General features: G+C 46.7%; 1 protein-coding gene across 1 annotated transcript in view; it reads left to right on the top strand.

Annotated features, from left to right (window-relative positions):
• Positions 1-11,360: 11,360 nt before the first annotated feature.
• DGAT1 (diacylglycerol O-acyltransferase 1) overlaps positions 11,361-17,572 on the top strand; it is a 33,308-nt gene continuing 27,096 nt past the window's right edge. Inside the window, exon 1 of the mRNA XM_083622136.1 lies at positions 11,361-11,584. Within this exon, the coding sequence (XP_083478262.1) occupies positions 11,376-11,584 (209 nt within the window). The 5' untranslated portion in view covers positions 11,361-11,375. The remainder of the gene's footprint in view (positions 11,585-17,572) is intronic.

Here is a 17,572-nt window from a genome sequence, read left to right as displayed (position 1 = left end):
ATATGTAACCCGAGGTACCACTGTACTGTTTTGGGGGGACAGGAGGCGGGAAGGTGTGGAGGACTCCCTGGTCCTGAATGGGGCAACTGTGCCCCATTTTGGACTCACAGCTATCCATGGAGGCGCAGGTCAATTCTGTATCCTGGGCAGCTGTTTATCAGCTCCATCTGGTACGCAGGATGAGACCCTCCCTTCCCGCAAACTGTCTTGCCAGAGTGGTGCATGCTCTGGTTATCTCCCACTTGGACTACTGCAATGCGCTCTACGTGGGGCTACCTTTGAAGGTGACCCGGAAACTGCAAATAATCCAGAATGCGGCAGCTAGACTGGTGACTGGGGGCAGGCACCGAGACCGTATAACACCGTCTTGAAAGATCTACATTGGCTCCCAGTACGTTTCCAAGCACAATTCAAAGTGTTGGTGTTGACCTTTAAAGCCCTAAACAAGCTCAGCCCAGTATATCTGAAGGAGCGTCTCCACCTCCATCGTTCTGCCCGGACACTGAGGTCCAGCTCCGAGGGCCTTCTGGTGGTTCCCTCATTGCGAGAAGTAAAGCTACAGGGAACCAGGCAGAGGGCCTTCTCGGTAATGGCACCTGCCCTGTGGAACGCCCTCCTACCAGATGTCAAAGAGATAAACAACTACCTGACATTTAGAAGACATGTAAAGGCAGCCCTGTTCAGGGAAGTTTTTAATGTGTGACATTTTAATGCATTTTTTAATCTTTGTGGAAGCTGCACAGAATGGCTGGGGAAATCCAGCCAGATGGGCGGGGTACAAATAAAAAATTATTATAATTATTATTACTACTTCTCAATAAGCAGGCTCACGCTACAGCAGGTGTTGATATGAAAGAGCTGCAGCTCAGTGGAAGGGCACCTGAAATCGCTGGCGTCTCCAGGTAGCCGTGGGGGAGACCCCTGCTTGATCCCCGGAGAGCTAGCTAGTGTAGACCAGGCTTCCTCAACCTCGGCCCTCCAGGTGTTTTTGGCTTACAACTCCCATGCTAGCGGGACCAGTGGTCTGGGATGATGGAAACTGTAGTCTCAAAACATCTGGAGGGTCGAGGTTGAGGAAGCTTGGTGTAGACAATACTGAGCTAGATGGAGCAAAGGTCTGACTCAGGATAAGGCCTCTCCTATGTTTCATTGGTACCCCAAGAAATCTTGCTAGCCCTACAAGAGCTGCCTTCACCACAGGGAGGCCCCCCCACGTCCATCAGTGGTTCTCACTCTGTGGGTCCCCAGATGTTGTTGGACTACAACTTCCATCATCCCAGGGCTCTGGCCTTGCTAGCTAGGGGTGATGGGAGTTGTAGTTCAACAACATCTGGGGACCCACAGGTTGAGAAAGGTTAGGTCTTCCATCTTATCCCCACCTCCCAATTACTGTTAACAAGTGTGCATGCAATGCTGAATGACTGCTAATGAATTTATTGCACATCAGTTGACTCTCTTGATGATGTTGGCCAACAGGTGTCAATGCACGATTGCACTTCGTGACAAGTTCCAAGGCCAGGCTGGCTACCTTTTGGAAGAGAGAGCAGTGCAGGAGGCATGTGGAATTTTGAAACAGTTGGTTTATCTGCAAATATGCAAGTAGAGCATAGGTGGACGGAAGCTACACTCCCAGCCATCGGCTCCACTACCTCAAAGCAGATCCCCAGTGAGGGACACCTCAAGATCCTTTCAGACTCTCTCCTGTCTCACATTATTTTACACATTATTCTCCTTAGCTGAGATGTGGTGGTGGGTGTAAAGGGTACCCTGTTCCAGGATCCAAAGGCCTCTTCCATTTAAAAGCCTTATGGAAAAAATTATCCAGGCATCCATCTATGTGGAACATCAACCATTGGGGCCATGGGCCAAGCAACTTGCCTAACAAATGTTATGGGCAGATCCCGAATTATAGCTAAGTTGGAACAGCGCTTGCTTAGATATACTACATAATTGTTTTGCAAAGGGGTTTGCAGCTCTTGATGGGGATGTGATAAGGAATGTAAGTGTGTATGTTTATTTATACATTTATTTATTCATTAAAAAAACCTATTTTGAATATTTCAAATTAGACCAATTTTTTGTAAGTTGTACCCAACTTTACTCATCCTAATAGTAGACCAGTTTAAATCAGTGGATCCGTGTTGAGTTGCGTTCGAATCAAGGCAAACAAGTGGATGGTGTTTTTGAGATCCCCAGCTGAGCTCCAAGGCTGCCTCTTGAGAGAGAGTGCGTGCGTGCCTGAAACTCATCTGTGTCTCTCTTTTTATTGAATCTTACAAAAGCATGGCCACTCATATGTTAGTGGCTGATTGGTTAAAATACAAACAAAGAGGCTAGTTCCTTATTGGTTAACATAGGTATAAGGAGGGGTTACCCAAAATCCATTAATCTCCAATTCTTCAAAGGGTCTTTTGCTAATGGACCTTAGACAAGTATCTAAGCTTTTAATCCACCTAGATTTATGATTGATTATATTATGTCTAAATCAATTACTAATGTTATGATCAGAATATAAAAACAAACAATTAATTATACACTGAAGGAAAACAGAACAACTAATTAATTATACACTGAAGGAAAACAGATCATTGTAAACTTAATGTGACCTGAGTGAAAAAAGAGTGGAATGCAAAGAATGGAATTTGTGTGTGTGCCTGGCACATCTTTACACAGACACAGTGTGTATGAGAGAGAGAAGCAGAGAAAGATTTTAAGGTTCAGAAGTAGCTAGGAAAAGTTTCCCAGAATGCCACAGAAAAGAACCAGTGTTTTACTATACTGGCACATAAAGAGAACATCTCTACATCTCCTCCTTTTTTTTCTTATTTGCGAAATAAGGCAACTTGTTGAATGAAGCAAAATAAAGCAGCAGTGCTTTGGGATCAGTGGTTTGCCATCGAATCCCAAAATAATACTGCGAGGGTGGATGGGGCATGAGTACTTTCAGGATTTTTGGTTTGCCAGTAAATCCCAAAATAATTCTACCCACATTTCCCCTTTTTGTTTATTATTGGCGTTGCCATTTCGAATAATAGTCAGCGAGGAGAGCACTAGGTGGCTGAGGTGGAGAGAAAAGGCGAGAAAAAAGATTTGTAAGGCTAGGAATGCATTGGAGGAAGCAAAAGAACAAAATTAATATACATACAATTATTATGGCATAATAAAAAAGACTACGAAGCCAAGTTAAATTAGGCAACCAGCCAGTGAACCACTGAAAAATAGAATCCCAGAAACCAGAGAACCCAATGTCCTGTTTAATATGATGGGTAAGATTTTGCAAATGAGAAATTTGACGTTGAACGGCGTTGGAATTGTCAGTGATGTTAAAACAGCACATATCTGCGACTTGCTCACAGCCATAATGATGAAGCATAAGAAGGTAGTCGATAGCAGCTCTGTTTTTGAATAAACCATTGTGAAGTTCAGCTTGCTCTGTGTTGAGAAGGTGAAGTGCTTGAGAAGTAAAATTCAGGGCTTTTGCTGCAGAACAAGCTAGAGAGTTAATATTTCTGCTATTACGTACAGCCAATCCTGGAACACCTAAGAGAGAAACAGCTAAAGAGATATATTCAGTCCTACTGGGAAGAGAGACAAGGTCATCACAATCATCAGACAATTCAATATTGCGACTATATCGATTGTGAAATAGATGATGCTTTTCAGGCAATATGATAGACAAGCAGCTTAAACAGCAAGGTGTACCGTGGCTAATGTTTGCAGGAATATAATTAAACGTGTAGCCAGGACATGACCAAAACCAACCTGCCGGTAGTTCTGTGTATTTATACACATAAGGGATATTCACATAATCAGAGCAATTAAAATTATCCTTGCCCATTTTCACACAGTTGGATTTTGTGCAATTCACCATGCGAGCACAAGTAACATTATAAGATGCCACATATGGTGTTGTTAAATCAATAGCCAAAGGTGGTCGTTTACGCACTTGAGTTCCCCAGACAAAATAGCCAGAGTACCCAAGGTTGCGGAGAGAATTATTTTGGGGCAAGGATGAAAAAAACCAAGTATCTTTTTGTATGTCAATAGGGTCATGGCAGACAGGAATAAGGCAGGCGCCGAGGATTTCTCCTATAGACTCCTGTTGAGTTAAGCAAAAAGAAGAAACATTGAGGGTTTTTGCAAAAGTTTCCCACACATTTGGTAGTGTGGAAGCACTGTTGGGAGGAGCAGAAGCAGAAAGAGGCAAAAACAAAACACTGAGAATGAGCACTATCATGGAATTAATATTAAGGCACGATATAATGCACAAGAGAAAATTAGCAGGGCTTGCTTCAAGCTGCTGTTCACTTCTAAACTGTTCAGCCTGAAGAGAAAGCGATTTTATTTGACCCCACGTCACTGGGCCATTAGGAGTTCCCCGCTTGCGAGTCCTGGGGGGGCTGGACGTCGCATCTTGGGTGATCTGGAGTTGGCGTCGGAACTGAGGCAGTGGATCCTGAAGTGTCTGTTGCCATGCCATGGTATAGTCGGACGCAGCGAGCGGGAACCCAGCAAGTACCCTGTGGAGTAGAAACTGCAGCATAACCCTTACCCCATGTAATTAATTTTACTGGTTCACTCCATATATTGGAGGGTAGCATTTTATAGCGGACCAGTGGAGCTGGAAGAACTTCCTTCTGCTGAAAATGCTTCTGAAGGCGAGTATAGGATTGATGATCCTGTATAGAAATATTCAAATGGTTGAGAGTAAAGAGAACACTAGCCAGCCAACCTTCTTTTTCTGAAAGAGAGGTTGGAATTCCGGCCTTCATTTCCTGCCTGTTCAGCGCAGATTTAAGGGTGCGATGCGCACGTTCAATTATCGCTTGACCTTGAGAATTGTAAGGGATTCCAAACAAATGATGAATATCCCATGTTTCACAAAACTGAGCAAAGCCTTTTGCACAATATGCTGGGGCATTGTCAGTTTTTAGAGAATGAGGCTTGCCCATGACTGACATGGTACGAACGAGATGATTGCAAACATGCTTAACCTGCTCACCCCTTTGAGGGGTGACCCAAAGGAAACCTGAGTATGTGTCAATGCAGACATGCAGATACTTCCAGGGTGAAAAAGGGGCAAAATGAGTTACATCCATTTGCCATATTTGATTGACTTGAAGTCCACGGGGATTAACACCAGGGCTGGGATGGCCAATCTGATTAGAGCATTGAGGACATTGCTGAATGATTGCACGTGCCGCTTCCAACGGAATTTGAAATTGGCGGCTAAGGGCTTTAGCATTCTGATGATGAAAGGCATGACTTTCTATAGGAGAAACAGGCAGAATCTTAAGCAAAGAATCTGCTTTTGCATTTCCATCAGAAATAAAACCTGGAAAAGGCTGGTGGGAGCGAATGTGCACTACAAAAAGTGGATGAGAACGGCGAGAAAGAAGCAATTGCAAGGACAGGAAAAGACTCAACAAGTTGTCATCCAATAAAGGACTTACATAACTGCCCTGTATGCGGGTTATGACATTTGATACATACAAACTATCAACTATTAAGTTAATAGGTTGTGAAGAAAAATGATGCAGCGCTTTTACAGCAGCTGCTAACTCAGCACGCTGAGCAGATTTTTGAGGCAAAGTGTACAAACTTTGCCATTCGTTGTTCTGTTGCCAAGCAACGACTCCCCTAGTGGGAGATCCGTCAGTGAAGACAGTCAGGGCATCCAAAGGGGTAGGAGACAGAATAGAAAAGAATGACAGGGAAAATTGTTTGCTCATCTGCAAGCGAGTGTCTGCAGGGACATGGTAATCTATTTGACCTACAAAGTTAGCCAATGCACACTGCAAATCCATGCTATTGGAGAGAGCAGTTTCCCATTGGTCTAAAGGCATAGGCAGAATAATTTGATTACAATCAGTGCCAAAAAGCGTTTTGCAACGACGGCGCCCTTTGCAGATAAGCTGAGCAAGGAGATCCACCAAGGGAGTTACTGTATTCTTTGGTGTATGATGTAAATACATCCATTCAATTATGTGAACTTTAGATGGTCCTATCTGGATAATGGCTGCAAAAGGTTGGATAGCATCTGTCATTATGACTACATCGGGCAAAACATTAGGAATTGCTCGATCAACCCAGTGAATTTTCATGAGTTCCTTCAGATGGGCAACTGTTTTCTGTTGAGCAGGTGTCAAGGTGATTTGCTCACCAGGAAATTGATGGCCTTTTAAGGCTGAAAAAAGCGGTCGCAAAACTTCAAGAGGGATTTTAAAATAAGGCCTTATCCAGTTAATATTACCCAGCAATTGTTGCAACTGAACATATTTCATTGTTTTAGGAACATGTAGTTCAGGGATTATAGGAATAGAGTAGCTAGCCATCATTTTGTGTCCCAAATATTGAAAGGGAGAAGTTTCCTGGACTTTCTCTGGAGCAATTTTTAAACCATACAATGACAAACAGGTTGTTAAATCCTGTTTCCAATGAGGGGGGAGGCACGGAGCACAAATCAGAACGTCATCCGTGTAATGGTAAATCAGCAGGTGTGGATACTGAAGACGGAAAGGCTTAAGGGCTTGATTAACATAATATTGACACATGGTAGGGGAGTTTAACATTCCTTGAGGGAGAACTTTCCACTGATATCTCTCAGTTGGTTGACAATTATTAATTACTGGTACAGTAAAAGCAAAATATCTACGATCTTTCTCCTGCAGGGGGATAGAGAAGAAACAATCTTGCAAATCTATTATAGCCAATTGATAAGAATGTGGAATCACATTTGGATTGGGAAGACCACATTGCAAAGGCCCCATGGGTTCAAGGATTTTATTTATGTGCCTTAAATCATGCAATAATCTCCATTTTCCTGATTTCTTTTTAATAACAAAAACTGGAGTATTATAAGGACTAACTGAAGGTTCAATATGGTCAGCCAGTAATTGCTGATTGACCAATTGTTTTAAGGCAATTAATCGTTCCCCAGTAAGAGGCCATTGCTCTATCCATACAGGGTTAGTAGATTTCCAGCTGAGGGGAAGAGCAAGCTTACTCATTTAATTGGATGGTAGCATTTAATTGTTGCAATAAATCTCTTCCCCACAAATTGAGGTGGATGTTTAGCACACAGGGCTGAATATGTGCAATAATTTCAGAGCTGTCTGGCAGAGAGACAGGTAGCCACTGTGCGCTTTTACAAGAAGTCTGGTTACCACCCACACCCCACACTGTAGGAGCAGATTCTAAGGGCCATGTGGGGTCCCAACACTTACTGGAAATGACAGAAACGTCAGCACCTGTGTCAATCAAGCCTTCTATAATTTTTCCATTGATTTTATACTTACGAAGAAGTTTTTGTCGTCCAATTCTCTGTGTCACAGCCAAAAGCTGTGAGGAAATAGAAGAAGAGAGCTCGCACAAATTATTATCAATAGCTGATACGACATTAGGTGGAGAAGGAAGCATTACCAATTGTGCCAAAGACTCACCCTTAGTTAACTGCATTGGCATATGGCTCCAAAATTGTATCATAATGGTGCCCACATAATCATGATGTAAAACACCTGGAATAACCTGGATTCCTTGTTTTGCCGCAGAAAATTTAGGCAAAATTAAACCTGTGACTGTAGAAGGGAGTGGACCTGCCATTTGACTAGGCATGATCACAATTTCACCAGGTAAAGCAGTGCCTTTGGCCTCTTGATTGATCAAATCAATAGCAAATTCAAAAGGCACAATTTTAGAAACTTTTGCAACAGCAGAAACTAAGGGTGGGGAACTCTCTAATTTTCCGGGCCTGAGAGTTGGGCCCCTAAGGAGTTTCCCTGAGACCTACATTGATTTGCCCAATGATACCCTTTTCCACACTTTGGACATTTTTTTGAAGGTCTGGTAGTAGTATTTGCAGTAGTATTTTTATTCGCACCTCCGCCAGGCGCCCTGCACTGCTTAGCAAAATGCCCAGGGCGCTTGCAATTGAAACAATTACCTGTTGGCCTGCTATTAGTTTGGATTGCAGTGGCAAGTAAAGACATAGCATGAGATTGACTCCCTATTTCTGTACATGATTGTATCATATCTGCAAGACTATATTTTGAACGACTTATGACAGATTGTAACACCTTCTTAGAATCAGTATTAGCATTCTCAAAGGCTAATTTTTTCATCAACTCATTCTGAGCTGTTTCATTATCTATCTGTCTAGAGATTGATTCTTTTAATCTATCAATAAATTGATGGTAAGGCTCTGAGTGTTGCTGCTTAACATTTACAAAGGAGTTCAGAGGCTGCCCTGAGACAGGGACTTTACGAATGGCGCGCTGGACACAGGTCGCAGTGCGGCTGAAATGCGAAGCTGACAATAATGCTTGTGCAGCCAAGCTATCGAATGGGGCAGATCCAAAAATTTGACTTGCTGTATGCATTGGATCAGCCAGAGCTATCGCACTATGTTTAAATTCACTTTCAAAAACCACATATTGTGCAGGGGATAAAATCATATGCATAAGATCTTTCCAATCATTAGGACACATTACATAAGAAGTTGAAATACATTCCAGCATTCCAGTAACATATGAAGATTTAAGACCTGAGTCAGAGATAGCCTTCCTGAATTCCTTCATTATGGAATATGGAAGCTTATCATGAAATACCTGTTGCTGTGCTGTCCCTGGGATAGGCTGATAAGTGAAAGGGAAAAGTGACGGCATTTCCCCAGACCATGCAGACTGGTCCTCTAAAGATAAAAGACCTTCCTGCCTGGCTTCAGAAATTCCTGCACGGACAACCCCAGAAACATTTGGAACAACAGAATGCAAAGGGGGGAGAGAGGAAAGAACAGCAGGCTGAGATGCAGCTTCTGCAGAGCTCGCAGGCACCGGCAGAGGAGTGGCAGGCAGAGAAGGGGGAGAGAGGGGGATTGTAGTAATCTGACACGGAGCTGCTTCGAGATGAGGGGGAAAGGAGGGGGGTGAAGTCAATGGAGGCAAGATTTGTGGGTACGGGGGAGGATTAGGTGATGAAGCAAGGGGTGTAGAGAGTAAGGAAGACGACAATCCTAATTTACCAATAGCATTTGCACATTTTTGCCAAGTAAGCAAGCAATCGATCGGAGCCCTTGGCTCAGAAAAAAGCGTTTTTCCAATTTTTTGCCAGGTCTCTATGTCCAGAGACCCTTTGTCTGCGTAAAATGGACATTGGAATGTTATTTCCATTAACATTTGTTCAATTTCTTTTAAGGAAATTTGAACACCATCCCCCTTTTGCTTGACTAATTTAAATAATTCATTTGCGTGAGCTTTCTGACCTTTCGTCAGATTCCCTCCCATACTTATGAAATAGCGCGCTAAGACTTTTTTCCAGTCGGGTAAGTATGAGGTTTTCCTAGCTCTGCAAGGGACCTGGTACCTTACTTCGTCGAAATCACGTCGGGGTCACCAGATGTTGAGTTGCGTTCGAATCAAGGCAAACAAGTGGATGGTGTTTTTGAGATCCCCAGCTGAGCTCCAAGGCTGCCTCTTGAGAGAGAGTGCGTGCGTGCCTGAAACTCATCTGTGTCTCTCTTTTTATTGAATCTTACAAAAGCATGGCCACTCATATGTTAGTGGCTGATTGGTTAAAATACAAACAAAGAGGCTAGTTCCTTATTGGTTAACATAGGTATAAGGAGGGGTTACCCAAAATCCATTAATCTCCAATTCTTCAAAGGGTCTTTTGCTAATGGACCTTAGACAAGTATCTAAGCTTTTAATCCACCTAGATTTATGATTGATTATATTATGTCTAAATCAATTACTAATGTTATGATCAGAATATAAAAACAAACAATTAATTATACACTGAAGGAAAACAGAACAACTAATTAATTATACACTGAAGGAAAACAGATCATTGTAAACTTAATGTGACCTGAGTGAAAAAAGAGTGGAATGCAAAGAATGGAATTTGTGTGTGTGCCTGGCACATCTTTACACAGACACAGTGTGTATGAGAGAGAGAAGCAGAGAAAGATTTTAAGGTTCAGAAGTAGCTAGGAAAAGTTTCCCAGAATGCCACAGAAAAGAACCAGTGTTTTACTATACTGGCACATAAAGAGAACATCTCTACAGATCCGAGTCACTTTGATTCATCCATAATGATCTCAGTGGGTTTGAGTTCAAATCACCTCTCAGCCATGAAGTTCACTGGGTTACTTTGGGGGCCAGGCACTGCCTCTCTCAGCCAATCCTACCTCAAAGGGTTGATGTGAGGATAAAAATTGAGATGGGAAGAAGTGTGCAACCACCCTGAGCTCTTTGGAGAAAAGGCAAGATAGGAATTGTTGTTGTTTAGTCGTTTAGTGGTGTCCGTCTCTTCGTGACCCCCTGGGCCAGAGCACGCCAGGCCCCCCTGTCTTCCACTGCCTCCCTCATGCTGGTAGCTTCGAGAACACTGTCCCACCATCTCGTCCTCTGCCGTCCCCTTCTCCTTGTGCCCTCCATCTTTCCCAACATCAGGGTCTTTTCCAGGGAGTCTTCTCTTCTCATCAGGTGGCCAAAGTCTTGGAGCCTCAGCTTCAGGATCTGTCCTTCCAGTGAGCACGGAGGGCTGATTTCCTTGAGAATGGAGAGGTTGGTTCTTCTTGCAGTCCATGGGACTCTCAAGAGTCTCCTCCAGCACCAGAATTCAAAAGCATCCATTCTTCAGCAATCAGCCTTCTTTATGGTCCAGCTCTCACTTCCATACATCACTACTGGGAAAACCATGGCTTGAACTATACCGGCCTTTGTTGGCAAGGTGATGTCTCTAACACTAATACTAATTTATTATTATTTATACCCTGCCCATTTGGCTGGGTTTCCCCAGCCACTGTGGGCGGCTTCCAGCAAAAAATAAAAAAATATATATTAAAACATCAGTCATTAAAAACTTCCCTAAACATGTATCTGAAGAAGTGTGCATGCACAGGAGAGCTTATACCAAGAACAAACTTAGTTGGTCTCTAAGCTGCCACTGGACAACTTATATATACATATACATACATATATATATACATATACATGCATGCATATATATATATATATATATATATATATATATACGTATATATATATATATGCATGCATGTATGTATGTACCGGTATGTATGTAGCAACACTAATAGAATTAGCAGCCTTGGCGCAACTTCCAGCAGGGACTCCCCGAAAGGGTTAACCTCCGAGCGGCCGCCTCCCCCCGAGAACTACTCCTCCCGGCAGCCCCCGCGGCCACCCTCCAATCCGGCGCCTCCCAGCATGCTCTGGGCGCGGCGCCGGAGTACAAAAGGCCCCTCCTTTCCCTCGGCTCTCCTCCGCCCCGCGGAGCCCCGTCCCGCGACTACACTTCCCGTGGTGCTCCGCGCGGGGCGTACGGCGTCCGCGAGGCGAAGTTTTGGCGGGCGGGTCATGGAGGCGGCTTCGGAGGGGGCGGGGCGCGGGGACGCGCCTGAGGAGAAGCAGCAGCAGCGGCGGCCGGAGGAGCCGAGCGGCGGGATGGGCGAGCGGGGAGCGGCGGGGCGGCGAGCGGCGGCGGCGGCGGGGGCGCCGGCAGGAGGGGGCGACTCGCGGAGGGGCGCCGGAGACGCCGCCCACCCCCCCGAGGGCGGAGACTTCAGGTAAACTCGGCGCCCCTCAGAACCGCCGCCGTGACAGGAAACCCCCCTCCCCTCAAGAAGGCCCCCCATTCAGGGTCCTCGGGGGGGGGGAGGAGGAGGCTGCCCTCCGCCCCAGTGACCCCCCCGTCTCCCCATCCCTCTTGGGGGGCTCTGAAGGGCAGCAAGGACAACGCCCCCCACCCAGCCAGGGGCGCTGGGGGTCCGCGGGGGTCGCTGCTGCCCCTCCTCTATGGGGGGAGGCGGAAGAAAGCGGGGGCCTCGACGGGGTCCCCCTCACCCGGGACCCCCAGAGCTGCCCTTACCTGCCTTGGGCGAGGGGGGGGAGGAGGAGGCTGCCCTTTGGACGGGGCGGGACCCCCGGGGGGGCAGTGGGGTCTTCAGCTCCCCCTCCCGTCTCCTCATCCCTCTTGGGGGGCTCTGAGGGGCAGCAAGGAGACCAGGGGCGCTGGGGGGTCCGCGGGGGGCACTGCTGCCCCTCCTCTTTGGGGGGAGGCGGAAGAAAGCGGGGGCCTCGACAGGGTCCCCCTCGCCCGGGACCCCCAGAGCGGCCCTTATCTGCGTTGGGCGAGGGGGGGGGAGGAGGAGGCTGCCCTTTGGACGGGGCGGGACCCCCGGGGGGGTAGTGGGGTCTTCAGCTCCCCCTCCCGTCTCCTCATCCCTCTTGGGGGGCTCTGAGGGGCAGCAAGGACACCAGGGGCGCTGGGGGGCCCGCGGGGGGCACTGCTGCCCCTCCTCTTTGGGGGGAGGCGGAAGAAAGCGGGGGCCTCGACGGGGTCCCCCTCGCCCGGGACCCCCAGAACGGCCCTTACCTGTGTTGGGTGAGAGGGTGAAGGCGGAGGGACTCACCTGTTGCCAGGTACGCAGGGAGGTTTGGGGGGGTCCCTCCTCCCTTTGCACTTCCTTGCGGGAGAGGTACCCCGTTTCCCCGAAAGCAAGACATCCCCCGAAAATAAGACCTACTTCCAGTTTTGCCTCTCGCTGTAATATAAGGCCTCCCCCAATATAATGCCCCCGAAGCTACTGTAAGGTGTTGTACCGTATACAGGTAATAAATTTCCTTTTTTGGTGGGGTTCAACAATAAATGTGTACAGTATTCTTCTTCATGGAAAAATAAGACATCCCCTGAAAATAAGACCTAGCGAATTTTTGGGAGCAAAAATTAATATAAGACACTCTTATTTTGGGGGAAACAGGGTAGGAAAAACTAGGAGGGACTTATGTGTTTCCCCCTTCATTCCACCCCATGGGTAGGCAAACTAAGACCCAGGGCCGGATCTGGCCCAATTGCCTTCTCAATCTGGTCCGCGGACAGTCCAGGAATCGGCGTGTTTTTACATGAGTAGAATGTGCTCTTTTATTCAAAATGCACCCCTGGGTTACTTGTGGAGCATAGGAATTCGTTCATTTTCTTTTTCTTCAAAATATAGTGCTGACCCCCACAAGGTCTGAGGGACAGAGGACCGGCCCCCTGCTGAAAAAGTTTGCTGACCCCTGTTCTACTTCCTTCTCCCCCAAAATCTAGTTTGGGGTAGAAATGGGTTGCTGAGATGCTGGCTCTGGGGCACCCATTTCACGCCCTGGGTAAGCTCTGAGCAGAGTTGGAAACACACCCCACCCACTGTGTGTTTTCCCCCCTCCTTGTGCTCCCTGCCCCCAATAAAGTAGCCGGCCTCTTCTCAAGGGGCAAAGCAGGGCAATAAAGAGGAGCAGTGAGCAGGGTGTGGCTCCTCTCACCATCCCCGCTTGGGTTCGACTTCTGACCCTGTTCTTGGCTGCTTTTCTTCCTCTTCTGCCTCCCCCCCACTGCCCCATGGCCAGACTGCCTATCCTGTGTGACTCACCCTAGGATTTCACATACACTCTGAGTGTCTCTGTATGTTCCCAGCAGCTGCAAACGTGCTCCCTGGGTGTGCAAACCGACTGTCACAAGGAGTTCTTGGCCATGGCCCCGGGGAAATCCCAAAGCCCTGTCGAAACTGGGGAGGGGGGGGGACAGAGAAGTGAGGCCCCACAGACTGGCTGGTCAAATGTGGCCCCCACCCGCCACTGCCTTCCTTTCCCAAATGTTGCCCATCTCCTAGACTTGCTCTGTCAATAGCTAGGAGGAATGAGGGTGGCTGGGTTTGCCTCCTAAAACGGACATTTCTCCTTCAGCTTTTCTGGCCTTGTAAATAGAGGCAGGCAGGGTCTCTGCAAAAGCCCCCCCCAACTCTCAGCAAAGCCCCCACGTTGACTTAGAAAGGCTCAGGTGTTGGGAGGGCTTGATGCAGGCACATTCCTTCACATCGACCCTCTGCTTTGGGGCTCTTGCTGATGGTGCAGAATAATATTTGGGTTGAGTTAGGTGTTAAATTAAGGGACGCGGGTGGCGCTGTGGGTTAAACCACAGAGCCTAGGACTTGCCGATCAGTTGCTCGGTCCCTGCTCCTGCCAACCTAGCAGTTCGAAAGCACGTCATAGTGCAAGTAGATCAATAGGTACCGCTCCGGCGGGAAGGTAAACTGCGTTTCTGTGCGCTGCTCTGGTTCGCCAGAAGCGGCTTAGTCATGCTGGCCACATGACCCGGAAGCTGTACGTCGGCTCCCTCGGCCAATAAAGTGAGAGGAGCGTTGCAACCCCAGAGTCGTCCGCGACTGGACCTAATGGTCAGGGGTCCCTTTACCTTTTAGGTGTTAAATTGGGATTGCAGGAGGAAGAACCCAGTAGATGCAGAGAGGCTGAGCAGTCCCTGGTGGTATATTTGCAGATAGCTATGACGTTGTCCCGTTCCCCTGTGAAGATGGGCGGGGGAGCCAGGTGCCCTTGGGCCATGGAGGGCTTTTGGTGGGGCAAGTGCATCTCATTCTTGCCCCCCTCCCTTCTTCCAAGAGCATCAGAGGGTTCCCAAAGGTGACAGGGATGGCCCTTCTCATCTTGCCTTGGGACCTGACTCCTAGCTTTGCTGACTGGGGCTGATGTGAGTTACGGTCTGAAACACCCGGAGGGGGCATCAGACCAGGGTAACGTCAGCCCAGAACATCTATCTGGGTGCGGTTGCAGCCCAAGCAGCTGGGAAACCACGAAGCAAAGTGTGCATCTATCAACAGAGGTGGATCAGAGAGCTACCTGTTCTGCAGGTGGAGCAAAAACCCATTTAGCACCTGAATACTGTTGTCTTGGACTACCTGCCCAGGTACTTCTGTTTTCTCTGGAATGTGTGTCATTACACAGCCAGTCCCTTGTGCTGAACCAGCACTTCTGCTCCTTCACTGGAACTGCATGAAAAGAGCAAGCGGTTTTAGGTAGCACCTGCATATTGATTATCCTTCATCCCAAATCTCCGGGTCGCCTCTCAGCAGCTTCAGGTGCCTGTTGGTAAGCTTGCGGAGGAGGGCTGCCTCTGAGGTGCTGCACCTGACTCGCCTGGGATGGGGTACAAAGGATGCAGACTCCGTCTAGGACTTGCAATGCAAATTGCTCCAAAACCACAAAAGTGGTCTGGGGTGGGATACAGCAGGACGTTTTGCTACTACAAAGCAGGTGTAGACCTGGTGGGTACCTGGATGGTGGTATTCCAAGGAGCCTTCTTTGCACTGCCTTTACTGCCGCGGAGGGAAATGGTCGTAACTAAACAGTGGCTCTAGTTGTGGGTGGAGGAAGAGGGTAGTTAGACATTGCATGTTTTGAGGCATGTGATTTGTGCCAAAATGGAGCTGCTTCTGGACTATTAAATGCCAAGAGGCATTCTGTTTCATAGAAAGGAGCCTCTCCAAGACCTGAGTTACTAGTCTCTAGTGATCCTGTGCATGTTAAATCTAGTTTAAGAATCTGAACAAAAGATACCTGGCAGCAGGTCTCACCAGCTTGTGCCTCGCCTGTTTTGCAAACAGAAGTGGAGGGCCCTCTCTGTCCTGTTTGCCAGCTCTGTTTTATTGAAAAGATATTTATTGAAGTTTTACAAAAACATAAATTTTAAAAGGTCATATAAAAAGAAAGAAATGCAAAAAAAAACATAGAGAACTACATGAAAAAGAAAAAAGAAGAATAAAAACAAATCCATTTTTTGTAACCCTAACTCATTATCTTATTTCCTTGGCCTCCTCACACCTCCCCTTTTTGTATTTCTTTCATTTATCTTAACTCTGTATCTTAACATATTATAACTCTATATTTTCATCCATTATCAATTCAATTTTGCATACTCTTGTTAACTTTGTTGCTAATGCCACTTATTTTCAATCCAACATCATTTTAACATTCATTAATTTTACAGTGTTTCTGCAGATAGTCTTTAAATTTCTTCCAGTCTTCTTCCACCAGCTCTTCTCCCAGGTCTCGGATTCTGCCAGTCATTTCCGCCAATTCCATATAGTCCATCACCTTCATCTGCCACTCTTCCAGGGTGGGTAAATCTTGTGTCTTCCAATACTTTGCAGTCAGTATTCTTGCTGCTGTTGTTGCGTACATAAAGAAAGTTCTGTCCTCCTTTGGCACCAATTGGCCGACTATGCCCAGGAGAAAGGCCTCTAGTTTCTTCAGGAAGGTATATTTAAATACCTTTTTCATTTCATTATAGATCATCTCCCAGAAAGCCTTAATCTTTGGGCACGTCCACCAAAGGTGAAAGAATGTACCTTCGCTTTCTTTACATTTCCAACATTTATTATCGGGCAAATGATATATTTTTGCCAGCTTGACTGGGGTCATGTACCACCTGTAAATCATTTTCATAATATTCTCTCTTAAGGCATTACATGCCGTAAATTTCATACCGGTGGTCCACAACTGTTCCCAGTCAGCAAACATAATGTTGTGACCAATATCTTGTGCCCATTTGATCATAGCAGATTTAACCGTTTCATCCTGCGTATTCCATTTTAGCAGCAAATTATACATTCTTGAAAGTATCTTAGTTTTGGGATCTAACAATTCTGTTTCCAATTTTGATTTTTCCACCTGGAAGCCAATTTTTTAAATCCAAATTATAGGCCTCTCTTATTTGATAATAATGAACCCAATCTCGCACTTTATCTTTAATTTCTCAAAACTCTGCAATTTCAATTTATCTCCTTCTTGTTCCAGTATTTCCCAATATTTCGGCCATTTGGCCTCCATATTGAGCTTTTTCTGAGCCTTCGCTTCCATTGGTGACAACCACCTTGGGGTTTTATTTTCCAGTAAGTCTTTGTATCTTATCCAGACATTGAACAATGCTTTCCTGACAATATGGGCCAGCTCTGTTTTATTGAAATGGCAACACCTTGGCCTCCTTGCCTGGGGCTCTTTGCTGGGATGGAGCACATCCTTGGTCTGGATTGGGTGCCTCACTCCCCCGCTTGCCAAAAGCTGCCTTGGAAGGAGACGTGGAGGTGGCCGTGCTGGGGACAACTGGCTTTCCAGCTGTGGCAGATAAGCAGCGGCTTATGGCACCAGGATTCTTACGGAGCCCACAGCTGAGCAACAAATGAGCCTTCCTTGGTCCGGTAGACCTGAAGGAGTGTCTCCACCCCCATTGTTCTGCCCAGACACTGAGGTCCAGCTCTGAGGGCCTTCTGGCAGTTCCCTCCCTGCGAGAAGTGAGGTTACAGGGAACCAGGCAGAGGGCCTTCTCGGTGGTGGCGCCCGCCCTGTGGAACGCCCTCCCACCAGATGTCAAAGAGAACAACAACTACAAGACTTTTAGAAGTCATCTGAAGGCAGCCCTGTTTAGGGAAGCTTTCAATGTTTGATACATTACTGTATTTTAGTATTGTGTTGGAAGCTGCCCAGAGTGGCTGGGGAAGCCCAGGCAGATGGGCGGGGTAATTATTATATTATTATTATTCCTCTTCTACTCCCAGCCTGGGATTGTGGACCGTTTGTCCCTCTATCTCTGTAAGGCAGTGGTAGGCAACCTAAGGCCCGGGGGCCGGATGTGGCCCATTTGCCTTCTCAATCTGGCCCGTGGGAATCACTGTGTTTTTACATGAGTAGAATGTGTGCTTTTATTTAAAATGCATCTCTGGGTT

The sequence above is a fragment of the Podarcis filfolensis genome (genome assembly GCF_964270895.1).
Source record: "Podarcis filfolensis genome assembly, chromosome: 7".
In the NCBI taxonomy this organism is placed as follows: domain Eukaryota; kingdom Metazoa; phylum Chordata; class Lepidosauria; order Squamata; family Lacertidae; genus Podarcis; species Podarcis filfolensis.
This window is presented reverse-complemented; position numbering and strand designations above follow the sequence as displayed.